The sequence below is a fragment of the Diadema antillarum genome, unplaced genomic scaffold, assembly GCF_040938485.1.
Source record: "Diadema antillarum isolate AM-2024a unplaced genomic scaffold, OU_Dant_1.0 seq00001009_RagTag, whole genome shotgun sequence".
In the NCBI taxonomy this organism is placed as follows: Eukaryota; Metazoa; Echinodermata; class Echinoidea; order Diadematoida; family Diadematidae; genus Diadema; species Diadema antillarum.
This window is the reverse complement of record NW_027271845.1, coordinates 547,098-562,474: the sequence shown is the minus strand read 5'-3', so window position 1 is coordinate 562,474 and position 15,377 is coordinate 547,098. Positions and strand designations below refer to the sequence as shown.

General features: G+C 39.1%; 1 protein-coding gene across 1 annotated transcript in view; it reads left to right on the top strand.

The window, feature by feature from the left end:
* Window positions 1-4,698: 4,698 nt before the first annotated feature.
* LOC139742613 (sorcin-like) overlaps window positions 4,699-15,377 on the top strand; it is a 36,941-nt gene continuing 26,262 nt past the window's right edge. The window contains exon 1 of the mRNA XM_071653137.1: window positions 4,699-4,920. Coding sequence (XP_071509238.1) covers window positions 4,882-4,920 — 39 coding nt within the window. The 5' untranslated portion in view covers window positions 4,699-4,881. The remainder of the gene's footprint in view (window positions 4,921-15,377) is intronic.

Sequence of the window (15,377 nt, the reverse complement as noted above, 5' to 3'; positions counted from 1 at the left end):
TGCAGGATACATTTTAAAGAGAAAGGGAAAGTGCATTGTCGGAGTAACAGTGCATAATCGCCTTAAAATCATGACAAAACCTTGAACATTGAAATTCTTCAGCTGTTTGTTGGTATTTCAGAAAAAAAAGACTCACGGTGATTGCATGTAAATTTGAGTTTTTCGAGAGTAGCTGTGTTTGTAGTTGGTGGGAAAACAGAAATCAAACCATTGTAAGTTAACATCAAATGCATGTAAAGTTCATGGAAACTTGCACTGGTCCAACATAAACGAAAGAAACAAGTCAATATGTCAGTTTCTTCAAGTTCCACCTTCCGGACTGCCTGCTGTAGTAGCTACCACTTTCCTGCTTTGAAAAGTCACATTTTGTTTCCAGTAAGTCCCAGAGAGACAGCAATGTCATCCAACATCGATCTTGCAGTTACAGGTGTAAGTGTTGAGGTGAACTACATGACAAGGGCTAAACAAACACAAAAAAGAGAGCAAAAGGGAGAAAATAGGGGAAATATTAATTGTTATAAAAATGCATAAGGTTCCATGTGAAGCAATTGTTTGTCCATTGTAGTTTAGGATGCCTCCAACTTTCCGCCCATTTGCTTACAGTGTTTACAGCACTTGAACTACACACATTAGCAACTGACAACCACAGTTATCGAGTTGAGTTTTTATGAAGTTCCTCGACCATGGAATTGACTGTGGAATTTTATTTTTTTGAAAAAGTAAAAGAACAATGTGGCATGTTTTTATTTTATACTTAGAGAACTTACGCCTGAATAATCCTTTCGACAGTGATCATAGATCTGACAAAAAGAAGTATCCCTGGATGATAATTCTTTGGATAAAGTCTACTCAACAATGTTCTTTGAAGTATGTAAATCAAATTTGGGATTCTCAGGTACACCCCAAATACATAAATACGTTGCACTTGTCTGTAGAGAGAAAAAAAAAAACAACAACAACAAGCATGTTTTTGTTTTTCTTTCTCTCTCTATTTTAGAGGTAACGCAAACATTTTCCATTAGTGCATCAGCAGGGTACCTACTGTTGATAAAATTTTGGTTTCCTTTGCTTCTTGACTCCTCCTTATCTTCTTAGGTTTTGCTTTGACAGGTCCTGCTTCTCCTTCTCCTGCTCCTTATGTGTAGCATTTCAGCCTTTGACGCCTTGCTGGTAGAGTCTTTATCATCTTGTAATTCCTAGTAAATAGGAGAAAAAGAAAAAGAAAAAAAAACCCACAAACGTGATCACATATTATATTGAATTAGAATGATGAAGAGGGATGCATTCCCCCTATGTCTTACAATGGATTCATTCTTTCAAAGAAATTATGTTTTCATTTATTTCTAGAAATTGCTTACAATGACTGTATATGAAGTTCTATGAATAAACTATTCATCACTTTTAGGCTAGCATGAATGAAATTTTTATTTTCTTCAAAATATTGTAAAAGACAATTAAATTACACTTTTTGAAATAATTTCTTTCTAGCTCTCAACTTAATGGTTTTTTTTTTTTAATTGTCAAGCCACCATAAAAAGAAACAGAAACTGATGTATTCACACATGCAGTCACATAAACATTTTTGAAAGTATGAAAAAGTATTTATTTTATCTTCTAACATATATACTGTACCTCAGTCTCCAAAATTGGTTAGTAATCCTCTTGGCATGTTTGTCCTCAGAAATTGCAGGTAAGAGAGGGATTCATGTACTTCTGCAGGACAACCAGTTGCCAGCTGCTCCTTTTCTGCTCTTCCTTTTCAACACTGAGACAAGCCTCCAGTATGAATTCCTTAGAGATTTCATTTTTATTCAGACCTGTTTAGGGTGACACAAAGGGACAACTATTTTTAGGCATTTATGATAATTACAGTAGACTCTAAATTTACCATTTGGGTAAAAAGGACAACATTTGGGAATGAATCTAGAGTTAACAAACACATATAGTGATAAACAAATTTATTCAACTATTCACCATTGTTGATCATTGGACAGGCCTGTACATAAGTGCTTCATAAATTCATATATCATAATCATAATTATTTCAGTCATTTACTAAGGTCTAAGGGCTCGAAAGCTTAACTAAATTGCACTATGCATTACATATAGTGTACGTTTAGTACAATGTACAAGTATGTCAATATTCATACATGTGTAACACATGACGCACACAGCATTGTTTCCTACAGTCTGCAATTTTGGATAATTCATGATTGCCCTTGAATAATGTTTTACATTCTGCAATCAAACTGCAAGTACAGTTTGTACACCCTACAGATTGGGGCAGGGTCTTTGATGATTTCAGACTGAGAGTTCATTTTGATATACTTTGTTATGAAATTAAAGGGCAATTAAAGTTAACAGAGAGTATGACATGTACACCGGTACTGTACTGTATACTACATAGCCTTACCAAGTGCTGTGCACAGCACGTTTGTGACTTGCTGAGGCAGCAACGACAAGGCTGTGTTCATTATCGACACAGATTAACAAATGACGCACTGCCGGATAAGCAAATACTTTGTAGCACTAGTCTGCAGACCTGAGCATGAACATGTTACAGCCTCATACAGTAACAACTTTCAGTTTGGAGTGCATGATCGATCATCTCATGAAAACTCGGACAAACATGGATAAAATGTTAATCACCTAGTAACCTACATGTAGAGAGGGTCACTTCACTGCATTGCATTTGTTTTGTGTGTGTGTGTGTTTCTAGACTACAATTTCTGTACAAATCTCCAAGAACAACTGATCAATCTAAGTTATCTCAGCTCCACTTAGGCCTTATTGTTAAAAATCTAGAGTGCTATACTCCTGGCTTAGTTAGGTAATTTCCATGAGACTAGACACTACATCTACTCTAAGAAAAAAAAGTTTGGGAACAGTTTGTTTATTTTTTGTCTAGGATCTGGATTCATACTGCTTGTAACTATAGCAATGGATCTCAATTACAGTGTAAAATTAGGTCTAACGCCAACGGTTAGAGTTCTAATTCCTCTAACGTTTAATACAAAATAGGTCTAAGCCTACGGTTCTAGCGTTAGACCACAGCCAAGGGCAGGAAAGGCTAGCACAGCTACTGACAATATAGATCCAGTAGGTGCCTAGGCCTAATAATCGACACTGTATTTCTGTAGCCATCACTAACTTAACCAGAGTAGGCCTACCGTATGATTTTGAAATCCATGAGCACATTTTGGCAAAAAAAAAAAAAAAAAAAAAAAATGTAGACCCATCTAACGTTTAATAGTACCCTTACGTTAGATCACCGTAAGGGACTAACATTACTATCGTTTAATGTTGTAGAACGGGTCTAAAACTAAGATTAAGAAGAAGCCTGCTGACAGCGAGTAGTGCTAACGTTAGTGCATGCTACGACTGCTAGTGCTAGATTAAAACTGTTAGATCTAGTGCTTAGGGTCTAGACAGACTAGTTAATCTATATAAGACTTTAATAAGAATGTAGATTTCTAGAGATCTTATCACTAATAATATCAGTTACATATTGATGGGCTAGACTTTCAATTATCAATATCCTTTCCTATCAACGTGTAAAAAATTATCTGGATCTGTTTCTGTTTCTGTTCCGGTTCCGTCGGTATAGAGGTCTACTCAGAATTAACTGTACTCCACCAACGTTTTGTAACTGTGTGTTAGTATGGTCGTGTGTGCAGGGCAGGAAGAATGTTTCACATTTGAAGCCTCTAGACTAGACTAGATCTCTAACTGTTGGTTAGGTTACTCTTTTTCAACGTTATGTCGTTAGACAGAAACCACGTCTACGGTCTATGTTAGGCCCTAACGTTATGTGTTTACTGTTAGGCCTACTGATAGTGTTCACGTCCACGTCAGTCGATCCAGTAGCAGTGCAATACTAAGCCATTATGGTCTAGACTTAGATCTAGGGCCTGTCCAGACCAGGGGCCTAGCCCTAGTAGTTTATACAACGTGTAGGCCTATGTCGATTTAATTTATAAAATTCGACTGGAACATGTATGTACAATGTAGATCTAACAGCTAGGGCAGACTTAAATAGCCTGACCAGACTAGGCCTAGAACCACACACGTATTTAGGCCTAGCTAGATATGGGTCTAGTTTATAGCATACTAGTACTCAGTAGGGCCTAGGCTTAGTATAATTTAAACATTAGATCTATTACACTTAACAAGTTAGTCCAAGGCTATGCATACAGTACCGGTCCGGCGGTACGCAAACAAAATTTTAACCTACCCACAGACTGTTTAATCTGCCCTCGTTCAAACCCTATACATGGGACTACGTATGGACAAAACGGCTGCAATGGACGCGAGAAGCCCATATTCATGGTAGAATTACTCACGATTGCACTCTAAGTCTTTGTAAAACTCCCTCCCCATCTCATCTTCGTCATCATGTTGAGATAGATCAGTAAGCAATTGTGGAATAAAGGAAGCATATCCAGCCAGATCTTGATTAGTACTTCTTCTACCACCTTGCTTCACTAAAAGTTTTCGATCATCGTCGCAAGCGATTGTCGCAGAATTTTGAACATGTTCAAAGTTCTGCGATGGGGCTGCGATGGCTGCGATAGCCCCCAAATCGCCGGTTGTCGTATCGCAGACATCCTCACACTGTGCGATTTCTCGTCGTGCGACATCGCAAAGGGTAAATCGCAGTAAAAATCGCACAGTGTGAGTCCGCCCTTACGGACGAGTTCACTCCGGGCGGCGGTACATATACAGTTCCCTCCGGCTAGGCTCTGGGTCGTGAACCAAAAGTCGCTGTGTGTGGTTGCAATTTCTATTCAAGGCCGGCTAGAACTTAGTAGAAGCCTATCTGGATTCTAGCTAGCTACCAACACAGTTATTCTCTAACTTGCAATCAGTGTATGTAGCGGCGATGTCGTGGGGGCAGCAGCAACCGTATAACCCGAACTATGTGAGTTTCTTTTTTTTTTTCTACCTCCTCTCTCTCATTAAATTATTCACACATTCAGTCAAGTTTATTTGTGACTAAGACTAGAACTCTATACTCTGAGATCCACTTACAATGTGTATCAAGGCCCACAGGGTTAAGGCAAGCCTAACCGCAGCAGCGACCCCATACGGACAAATACGTACCGTAAAGGGGTCGCACAGCAAACCTATACCTGTCACGGAAGCACCTGATATGGCTAAGCATTTATGTGACCAGAGACCAAAATAGAGGGTTTTATACTGAAATCAGTAGCCTTACTCTTAGATAAGATACTTACAATCACGGCAGGCGAAGTCGATTTACAATATGATCTGTTTTGAGAGCCCTGTGAAAGAGTTTATCCGAGGTTTTTATAGTCCTACCGCATTTCGTATTGTAGTACGACTTACACAGCGCATGCGCTAATATGGATAAAACGTAGCACATACTGTAATACGCAATGTATGCGTGTGGAAAAAAAACACCGTACAGCTCGCTGAGAACTGAAATGAATATTCATGAGACGTAACAAATAGAATGCATGCTGGGCGATGATTTACTATCGGGTCTACGGGCACTTATTTATTTCGTTTTTAAAGCACATTTCGAATGTGTGGTTCATTATTTATTTGCAATAAAGGAAGTGCACACATAATGAACATCTGGAGATGTGAAGGATTAAGAAAATAACAGGTGATTTTCATGATAGAGGGTATGTTTTTTTTTTCCCCAGTCTGCAGAGGCAATGCCCCAGATGTCTCATCTATAGATCAAGTTTCCTTTCACACTGTACATTATAGTTTTAATGTTGTACATTCACAATGGGCTCCACTCACAAGCTCTGCTTCTTGGGGACTCATATTCATTTTTGCTTCATGTTTATTTTCTACTGTGATTTGAATTGAATACACTTCTGTTACATACATGTTTTGTTTATTTCCAATAGTTGAGAATTGTTTGATTATTTATTGAGAGACCTTTTTTTTTTTTTTTTCAAAGACTTACTACCGTATGAGAGGAGATCCTTCCTGTCTTTCTTTTTCTGTCAGGCTTGTCACTTTCTGTTTGATTGTGTGTATGTGTGTGTGTGTGTCCGCGTGCGTGTGTGTTTCATAATTATTGTGTGTAACAAGTTGGAAGAATTGGAAGCTAAATTTCTATGTACTGTGACATACAGATCAATAAAATTGACTCTTGAGTATTCATTCATTTTCATTCATTCATTCATTCATTCATAGCAATGGGACAAGAAGTGTCTTCTGAAAATTTTTGAAATTTCAAATGTCATAACTTCCTTATTTTTTATCCGATTTTATCATTTTTGCACTGTTCTACTGGATTTTTTTTATCATTGTCGTGAAATTTATAAAATTTTAGATTGGCTTTCATCTTAAAGGCATAATGGATTGGTTAATGAAAAACTAGAAATTAACCCTTTCAGATCCATCCACATGGTCATTGGGATTGTATTCCATTGCTCCCCATGGCTTTTTTTTTTTTTTTTTTTTTTTTGATGTTGTCTTGCTTGATCAATACCCTTTTAGGCCTTATACGTGTATGTACAATACTGCTGAAATGCATGCCGGTATTCCCCAACGCGTTTACATCGTTCGTTTGCTTGCGATCGGCGGTCATGCCATCATCAGACAAGGAGTATGTATTCGTAGGGGCGCACGCATTTCTGTGGTCATTTCACTCATGCCTTTTTTTTAACCCATGATCTGATCCCGGCTTTGCAGCAGCGTGGCAGATGACATGTTAGAACGAGTTTATTTGTGCAGATTTTTAGAAAAATTGAAAAAATTACAGCAGTATAAAGATCTGATTGCGTTTGTTTTCATTTCATTCCTTCAGAATGGTCTCATAATGAAGATAGGCACAAAAGGGATAACGAAATTTGTCCTGTTGTGTACCTTTTAAGAACGCATGCACAAAATGTGACGAGAAAAAAATTTTTAAAAAAATCATAAAATCATCGCAGTCCCGTTGAAATTTGCGGAAACAGTAGGCGCGAAAAGGATCTTGAATTCGGTCCTGCAGGCCATGTTGGTTATCAAAAACGCATGCACAAATGTGAAGAAATTATCGGGAAAAAAAAAAACTACTTTCAATCCTTCTTGTGCGTGCATCACAACAGATTACAGCCGAAAGAATTCACGAAATCATCGCAATCTTGCTGAAATCTGAGGTATAGAAATAGGCGCAAAAAAAATCGTGATATTCGAATAGTGCGAAGAGATTATTGGGGGAAAAATAAAAGACACATTTTCAACCCCTTCTGGTGGTGCATCATAAAGATTACAGCCGAATATCAAATCATGGCAATCCCGTTGAAATTTGAGGAAACGATAGGCGCAAGAAGGATATCGAATTCGGCCCTGAATACTGTCTTTCAAAAAACGCATGAATAATTCCGAAGAGATTTTCGGGAGAAAAATAAAGAATGTTTTTTCAACCCTTCTGGTGTGTGCATTACAAAAGATTAGAGCCGAAATAATTCATAAAATTACCGCGGTGCCGTTAAAGTTTGAGGAGACAATATAGGCGCAAAACGAATCATAAATTCGGCCGTGAATACCTTCTAATCCGAGAGGACGCGCATTTACGAAATGGGAGAGATTATCAGTAAAAAGTATAAAAGGACACATTTTCAACCCCTTTTGGTGTGTGCAAAGTAAAAGATTACAGCTGTAGGAATTCATGAAATCGTCACAATCCCGCTGATATTAAATTGATAGGCGCAAACATCAGGATCATGAATTCGGCCGTGTTATGATCTTTCAAGAACGCATTTACGAAATTCGAAGATTTTATCGGGGAAAAATAAAGAACACATTTTCAACCCCTCTTGGCACGTGAATCATTAAGATTATAGCCGAATAATAATCCATGAAATCATGGCAATCCCGTTGAAATTTGAGAAACAATAGGCGCAAAAAGGATCGTGAATTTGGCCCTGCATGCTGTGTATCTTTCAAAAACGCATACTGCATGCAGAAATTCGGGAGAAAAATAAGACATTTTAAACCTCTTTTGGCGCGTGCATTATAAAAATTACAGCCAAAATGATTCATGAAATCATCACAATCCCGTTGAAGTTTGAGGAGAACAAGAGGTGCAAAAAGAATCATGAATTCGGCCGTATCATTTCTTCTAATCCGAGAGGACGCATTTACGAAATGCGAAAAGATTATCGGAGCAAAATAAAGGGCGCATTGTCAACCATTCTGGTGTGTTCATCACAACAGATTACATCCGAACAGTGATCCGAAGTAAAGTTCATGAAATCGTCACAATCCCGCTGATATTTGAGGTAGAAATAAGCGCAAAAAGGATCGTGAATTCGACCCTGATGCCGTATGCTGCCGTATATACCTTTCAAGAGCGCATGCACAAATGCGAACAGATTATCGGGAGAAAAATAAAGAACCCCTTCTGGCACATGCATCAGAAAATACTATACAGCAAAAATAATTCATATAATCATTACAATCCAGCTGAGCACCAAAAATGTGAAAAGCGCAGCAACTTAAGTAACGCGTGTTACTCTACGTGCGCCGATGTTGACAGAAAGTCACAAACGCATTTGATACAATCTGATTTTGTTCATAATCATTTAACACTTTAATTCACAAACATTCAATTCTTTTAAAATGGTTCTATACACGAAGAAGAGATAGGAGTACAAAGCATCACAAATTCGACCCTGCAGTGTACTTTCAAGAACGCATACTTGTAAGATACGGGAAGAAATTTTCGGAGGAAAGTTAAAAACCGCATTTCAGTCCCTTTTTTTTTTTTTTACTTCCTTTTCGTATCAACAAATCAATTCACAAATGATTCCTTTTTGTTCCTTCTCAAGGAAATGATCCATAAACAAGGCACTTGAGTTTACCAAATATTTATTTGCAAAATGTATTTTTTTTTCTTTGGGGGGGGGGGAGTAATATTATTGTCGACAAAAACATGAAAATAAATTTGCAAGCCAGTTAATGCTTTTTCAGGTTGTTGTTGACCAGTAAATTTTCTGTTCCGACCAGTACAAAAATGGGGAGGAAAAATGGATATTTACTGATCCGACAGAGACAGGTTGGACCGGCAAAAAAAAAAAAAAAAAAATGGGTTAGTGTGCAGCCCTGCTTTATCCAACTTCCAAGATTTGGTGATGAAACCAAAGCAAGCACTCTTGCCAAACTCAGTTGGCAACATTAGGAAGGTGTCATTCTGTTTCACTGCGTTCTCGATAATTTCTATTTGCTCCACTTTGAACTTAATTCTTTTTGCATCCTCCCCTACTTCACTTAGAGCATCTTTGAACTCCATGATACCTATGGTATTGGTACGAACAGGTGTCCTTTATTAAATGAGACCGAGAACCAAATACGAGCAACGTTGTACATATGGCAGATGACGTAAAATATGAATATTCATTTGCGCATGCGCAGATCAGTATATTTACGTGATACGTTCAAGACGGCGAACGGACAGTATCTCGAGTAGACGGTCTCAAAGATGACTATTTATCTTGTTTTCGGAGGTAATGGTGAGAAATACATAGTCGTTTCTATTGTTCAACAATAATGGTTTTATATCATGTGGCTTTTCGTTGCGAATCCAAGTGTCCTTTTGAGCGGTGAGTTGTTTACGTGTTGCAGTGCATTTGAGTGCTTCCTAAAATTGCATGGGTTGCTTCGGGGCGCTGTTACTGTGTTACAGCGCCCCGCGACGGAGTTAAGGCAAGCCTAGTGTCTTCGTTAAATCCGCTCAGGCACTGTACATACATGATTCATCTGACATCTTCTGCACTAGGCCTACTATAGACCTACTCTGTAGTCTAACTGTTTGGTGTGTCTATCAAGTAACGCTAAACGGCTTAACGTGTCGTTAGATAGTCAGTGATGCTACTCCCGTACTAGTACACTTTGTAGCACTAGCAGTGATAGTCAAGTGTAATTTACAGTGCAGTGAACAACTCTGCAGCAGGGTGCCTATTCTTGTCAGTGGCACTCTCAGTCATCAATTGAAACAGCTAGTGAACATCATGTGTGCTTAATCCCACTTTAGAACATAAGCTTGACTAAAAAAGTACATAATTGCTATTAACAATAACATGATACATTATGTGATATATGTGTCTAAAGTGACAGTGCATGTTGTTTACTTTGTATCTTTGTTGATGAATTTGACAAAATGCACAATAATAATGTGAAATGACCTGAAAAAGTACCGGTATTAGTTGACCGAAAGATCGGTCTGTATCTGTCCGTCGGGGAATGTTCCGCGGAGACTGCGTCTGGCTTCACGGATCCCCTCCGTATACAGACCGAAGTCAATGATCCCATCTCCTGTGTGGAGCAACGCGCACAGATCAAACGTTACGATAAACCAAATTTCAGACAGCTTTTTTACATTCAAACAAGTTTGACATGACATGACACATTATGCAGCAATATTTGGGGTTAATTTCTCACATTTTGCAATCGAAATACTCACAGTAACGCGGTTATAATGCAGAAATTTTATCCATATCGCAACATCGCCGTTCGCTAGCTGTAGGTTGCCATTTTGAATCTGTAAACCAATCACATGCGAGGTACTTTTTTTAGCAAAAAAAACACGTAGAAACTACCTCGCATGTGATTGGCTAATAGATTCATACTGTATGTTTCTGCAGTTTGAACGTGACGACGCGACGGGCTGGTTGATGTCTGTTTTGCGTTGAAAATTCCACCGAAATATTGGATTATTCATTAATCTGGTGAGTGTAGTCTATTCTTGAATAGTTGATATAACTATTCAAGCTTAAATTTGCCGACCTAGGGCCGTGAATTAGACGCAATCGAGAAGGGTGAGGTACCTCACCCAATTTTCCATAGAGACAGTGGTTAAGAACATCCACACAGCAATGGGTAGTACAACCTTCCGTCTGTCTACGGAGGACAGCGTTAATGGCAAAATACAAAAGAGTCCTCCGGATCAAGACAGACGGATCTTTCTGTCTACGGTATTAGCTACTGCTACATACTACTATTGACTTCCCATCCAGTGCATGCTCATCAAAGAATTGGTAATCATGTAGAAATGCACACCTTGCACACCTACCATTTCCTTCCTTAATTTGTCAATGAAAACTTATTGTGGCTATCAGGGCAATTGTGCACTTTACGCCCTTACGGCCCTATATTATCGGTACCTCATTCGCCGTGTGCGAAGGTGATATCCCATAAACCATCCCGCACTGAGCAGCTGGCGAGCTTCTCTTACTGTATGGAACGCCGTTTGACAAGTGATAAGGTCACTAAAAGCCCGCCTCACTCACGGCGCTTCTGCCAAGCTAGCTGACACATCGAACAATGTGCGATCGCGATTTCGCGTGCCTTTGCTCTCCGCTGCAGGATTATTGAGCTTTACATAATATACAATGTTGCATTGCAGAAAATTGCCATGATCATGGCACAAAGTGTGAGAAAGTTTGCAGTAGTCTGTGATACAATAGATTCCATTTTTGAACTTCTACTTACTCCTAGCTTGCGCCGCCAGCTTGCCACAACAGTTACGTGAATACATGTATTTTCATGCCTCCTCATCCATCCCGATCATATCCGAACCCATCAGAAATCGCGCAAACCAACCACGCGGGCGAGGCTTGTGTGTGTGTGTGTGTGTCCATGTAGTGGCTGCCCGGAAATCGGTAGCTATACACACTTCGCACGGCGTCTGGTCGGGCTCGTTAAACGGTAACTGTGTAGATGAAATAAACACTAACAGACTGACAAATCGAGATAAAATTTTGGGTTTTTTATTATTATTTTACAGAATTATTCCGGCAAGGCCGCGAGCGGACATATGCCCTCCGCAATAGGTTAATTACTGATACCCTGCTTAATATATAACGCAAAATACATTCATTCATAATTTAAAATCATGATTGAAGCACGGAAGTTTACAACTCGTTGCATTCCAATTGTGTGCCAATGCACAGCTCGCGCTCGATCATGCCACGCCGCACAGGCAGGGAAGGGCGTTGGAGCAACCATGTGGCGTACCGTAAGAGCTTTCATCACACACATGCACGTAGACACATTCACACACACTGCATGCATCCCAACACGAAATGTCACACACATGTATACAGTACAGTGCCTGAAGACCCGCTGTCGACCCGCGGTGCCAGATAGGAACTCGAATTCGCACGCACTGCTCGATTAGGGTAAAATCTCGCACCGATGATATAGGGCCATAAAGTGCACAATTGCCGCTATCAGAAATGTCAAGATAGACCACATCTGACGGTTTCATGATATTTCATAGCCAATTACAGAAGAAAAATAGCTAATTTTGACTCAAAAGTACGCCAATCGATGGCTGGGTAGCGTAGCATGATGGGTGATCGATTATGTGGAAGAGCGATAAAACAATGATAATCGATCGTTGTAGTCTGTGAGACAGCCGCTTGTTTGATGTTTAACCACAATAATTACGTCGGCTCGACAGTAAAAAGTGGAAGAAAGAAAGTGATCTTGATGCGTCTGTTTTTTATCGTTTTAGTTAATTTTATCCTGTGTGTGACTTTATATCTGTCAAAATTTTTTGCTGACTAAATGATGAAATCAATACTTGCCACAATTTTTAAAGAAAGGACGTCCAAATGCCTGTAGACCATGTGTCTATGATTTTTATGAATAATCTGTGAATTTGAATAGTGATAATCAAGATCATGAAGTGGTCATGTAAGGTAGAGTAGTGGCAATGAAAACAATGAGAAAAAAATACAAAAAAGAAAGTAGGGCCTACACATATTGCACAAGTCGTGTTCGATATTGTTAGTAAGTGGCTAATTAGAGACTACCAGAATCGATTATGATCGTTGACATCGTTCTCTGTGAAATCGATGCACTACTTATAGTCGGGTACCTAAGGGGGGGTCACCGTGCATCCCCCCCAGGACTCCTCAAAACTTACATTTTCAGGATCCTCATGACATACCAAAACATAATCATGATGTTAACAGGAACGAAAAGTGGCTGTTCTAGGTGAAATTTAATGTATTCTATTGTTTTTTATAATTTCTTATTTATTTCCTTGTTTTTCAACTTTTTCAACTTTTGTTTTTTCTTTGTTTTTCTATTGGAAATTGTCACTGACCACTTTTCTACCATAATTAGCACAAAACTAATCAAAGGAAGTGATTAATTGTAAAAATAATCAGGTTTTCATGACCTTCATGACAGAGCACCTGTTTTCCATAGGAAATGTACACAAAATCACAAAATTGTGCCCGTTTTGGGGGGACAATCCGTTACAATAATGGGCGTGACTTCGCAAAAGTATACGCGGATGTTGCAAATTTGGTCTCAAAAGTTGTGCGAGACTTGAACAAACAAAGTCAAGAAGCCTCGCGACAGATTTATAGCGCGAAACTTTGAGGGGGGGCGGATCCCCCCCCCCGTCCTTAAAGGGTTAATGTTGCATGAAAAATTTCATGAATCAATTTTCACATAATCTCATTTTTAAGGAGGTGGTATGCTTTACTAAACTTATCCATATCTTTCTTTTTGATAAACCGACAATCACTTAACTTGTGACAACTTCTGTGGTCAGTGACAATTTCTGATAGAAAAACAAAGAAAAAGCAAAAGTTGAAAAAGTTGAAAAACAAAGAAATACATAAGAAATTATGAAAAACAATAGAATACATTAAATTTCACCTAGAACAGCCACTTTTCGTTCCTGTTAACATCTTGATCATGTTTTGGTATGTCATGAGGATACTGAAAATGTAAGTTTCGAGGAGTCCTGGGGGGGACGCATGGTGACCCCCCCTTAGGTACCCGACGCGACCGACGTACTTTTCAGCTCCGATTTCTCATTTTTCTTCCCTTTTCGGCTTTCTAATTCCATGAAAATCTCTAATACGGTTCAATTTAGCATCTCCAATAGCTGCACAGATTGACAAACGGCGATGCGAACGGTAGGTGTGCATTTCTACATGATTACCAAAGAATTACTTTTTTAAAGCCAAAACATAGTTCTGGTACGCCTGCAAAAGTTGTCAAATTTGGCTCCCAAATGTGAACGTATGCCTAGGAAATGTGCGGAATAACGCTGTAATTACAAGATATTCGATGGGTAACAACGAAAATGCGAAATATTAACCAAAAAGGTTCAGTCTCAGAACTTACCCGAACGGGGTCAGATTAAACTCGGACTCGGGGATAACTCGGCCTCGCTTTGACGGCGGGCTGAGTTGTATTGGTTGTCCCTCTGGATTGTACAGTGTTGTACTATGGGAGCGGCCTGTATAAACTAGCACTTCGCGTTCGGGCTACTCGCAGTAATGGTCTGAGTTGTTAAAATGCGCGCATCAAAAAACCTCTGGCGCGCATGCAAAATTAGTGTGCGCCTATCAAGCACCTCTAAAAACAGTCAAAGACGCTTGATAAACAACAACAAAGACTTCAAAGACAGCGTGTCTCAGCAACTGAGGTGATGTGCGTATAGGCTTGAGGACCACTCGCTGTCCATTTGTTTTGTACAGGATTAGCACGCACTTTCCTGTCTGTTCAGTTAGGCCTCGTTTGGTATTATACAGTAGAATATGGTGATCACGAACTTCGTGTAAATTGACTGAAATAGGGTCGAGTTTTCCCTGAGACCGAGTTAGTCTGGATCCTTCTGGAATAAAAGTCGGTTTTCCAACTTTTATTATTTTTCTCAAAATACTCCAAAACGACTCGTCATCCCGGCAAATCGCGTCAGCCAGGTAAGTTTCTTTGTAGACTCTTTCGATATATTGCAAGCAAATATGAAATGGTGCCAGACGGGTTCTCAAACCCTTACCAAAACTATGTTTTCACTTTAACAGTGTTGCACAGAGAGATGTGATTTCCTAGTTCTTTGTTGAAAGTACGGGTACAGATTTTCGCTTTGCAAAACCATGCAGTTGATGCAATGAATGTGGGTCAAGTTTTTTTGTTTTTTTTTCATTCAGCGACCAAAGCAATGAAAGGTGATGGTGTTCAATATATTATGTAGGGGTAGGAAAATAGGGGTACCCAGTGTTGAACAGAAGTTGCTTCTAGCAAGCTACTACCACACAAACAATCACAGAGTCAATGGGTTCAAATGACATATTCATGATATTTGTAGCATAGTCAACTGTTCATAAGTTGTTGAGATACTACTACCACACAGACAATCACAGAATCAATTGGTTCAGATGACATATTCATGATATTTGTAGCATAGTCAACTGTTCATAAGTTGTTGAGATACTACTACCACACAAATAATCACAGAATCAATGGGTTCAAATGACATATTCATGATATTTGTAGCATAGTCAACTGTTCATAAGTTGTTGAGATACTACTGCCACACAATCACAGAATCAATGGGTTCAAATGACATATTCATGACATTTGTAGCATAGTCAACTG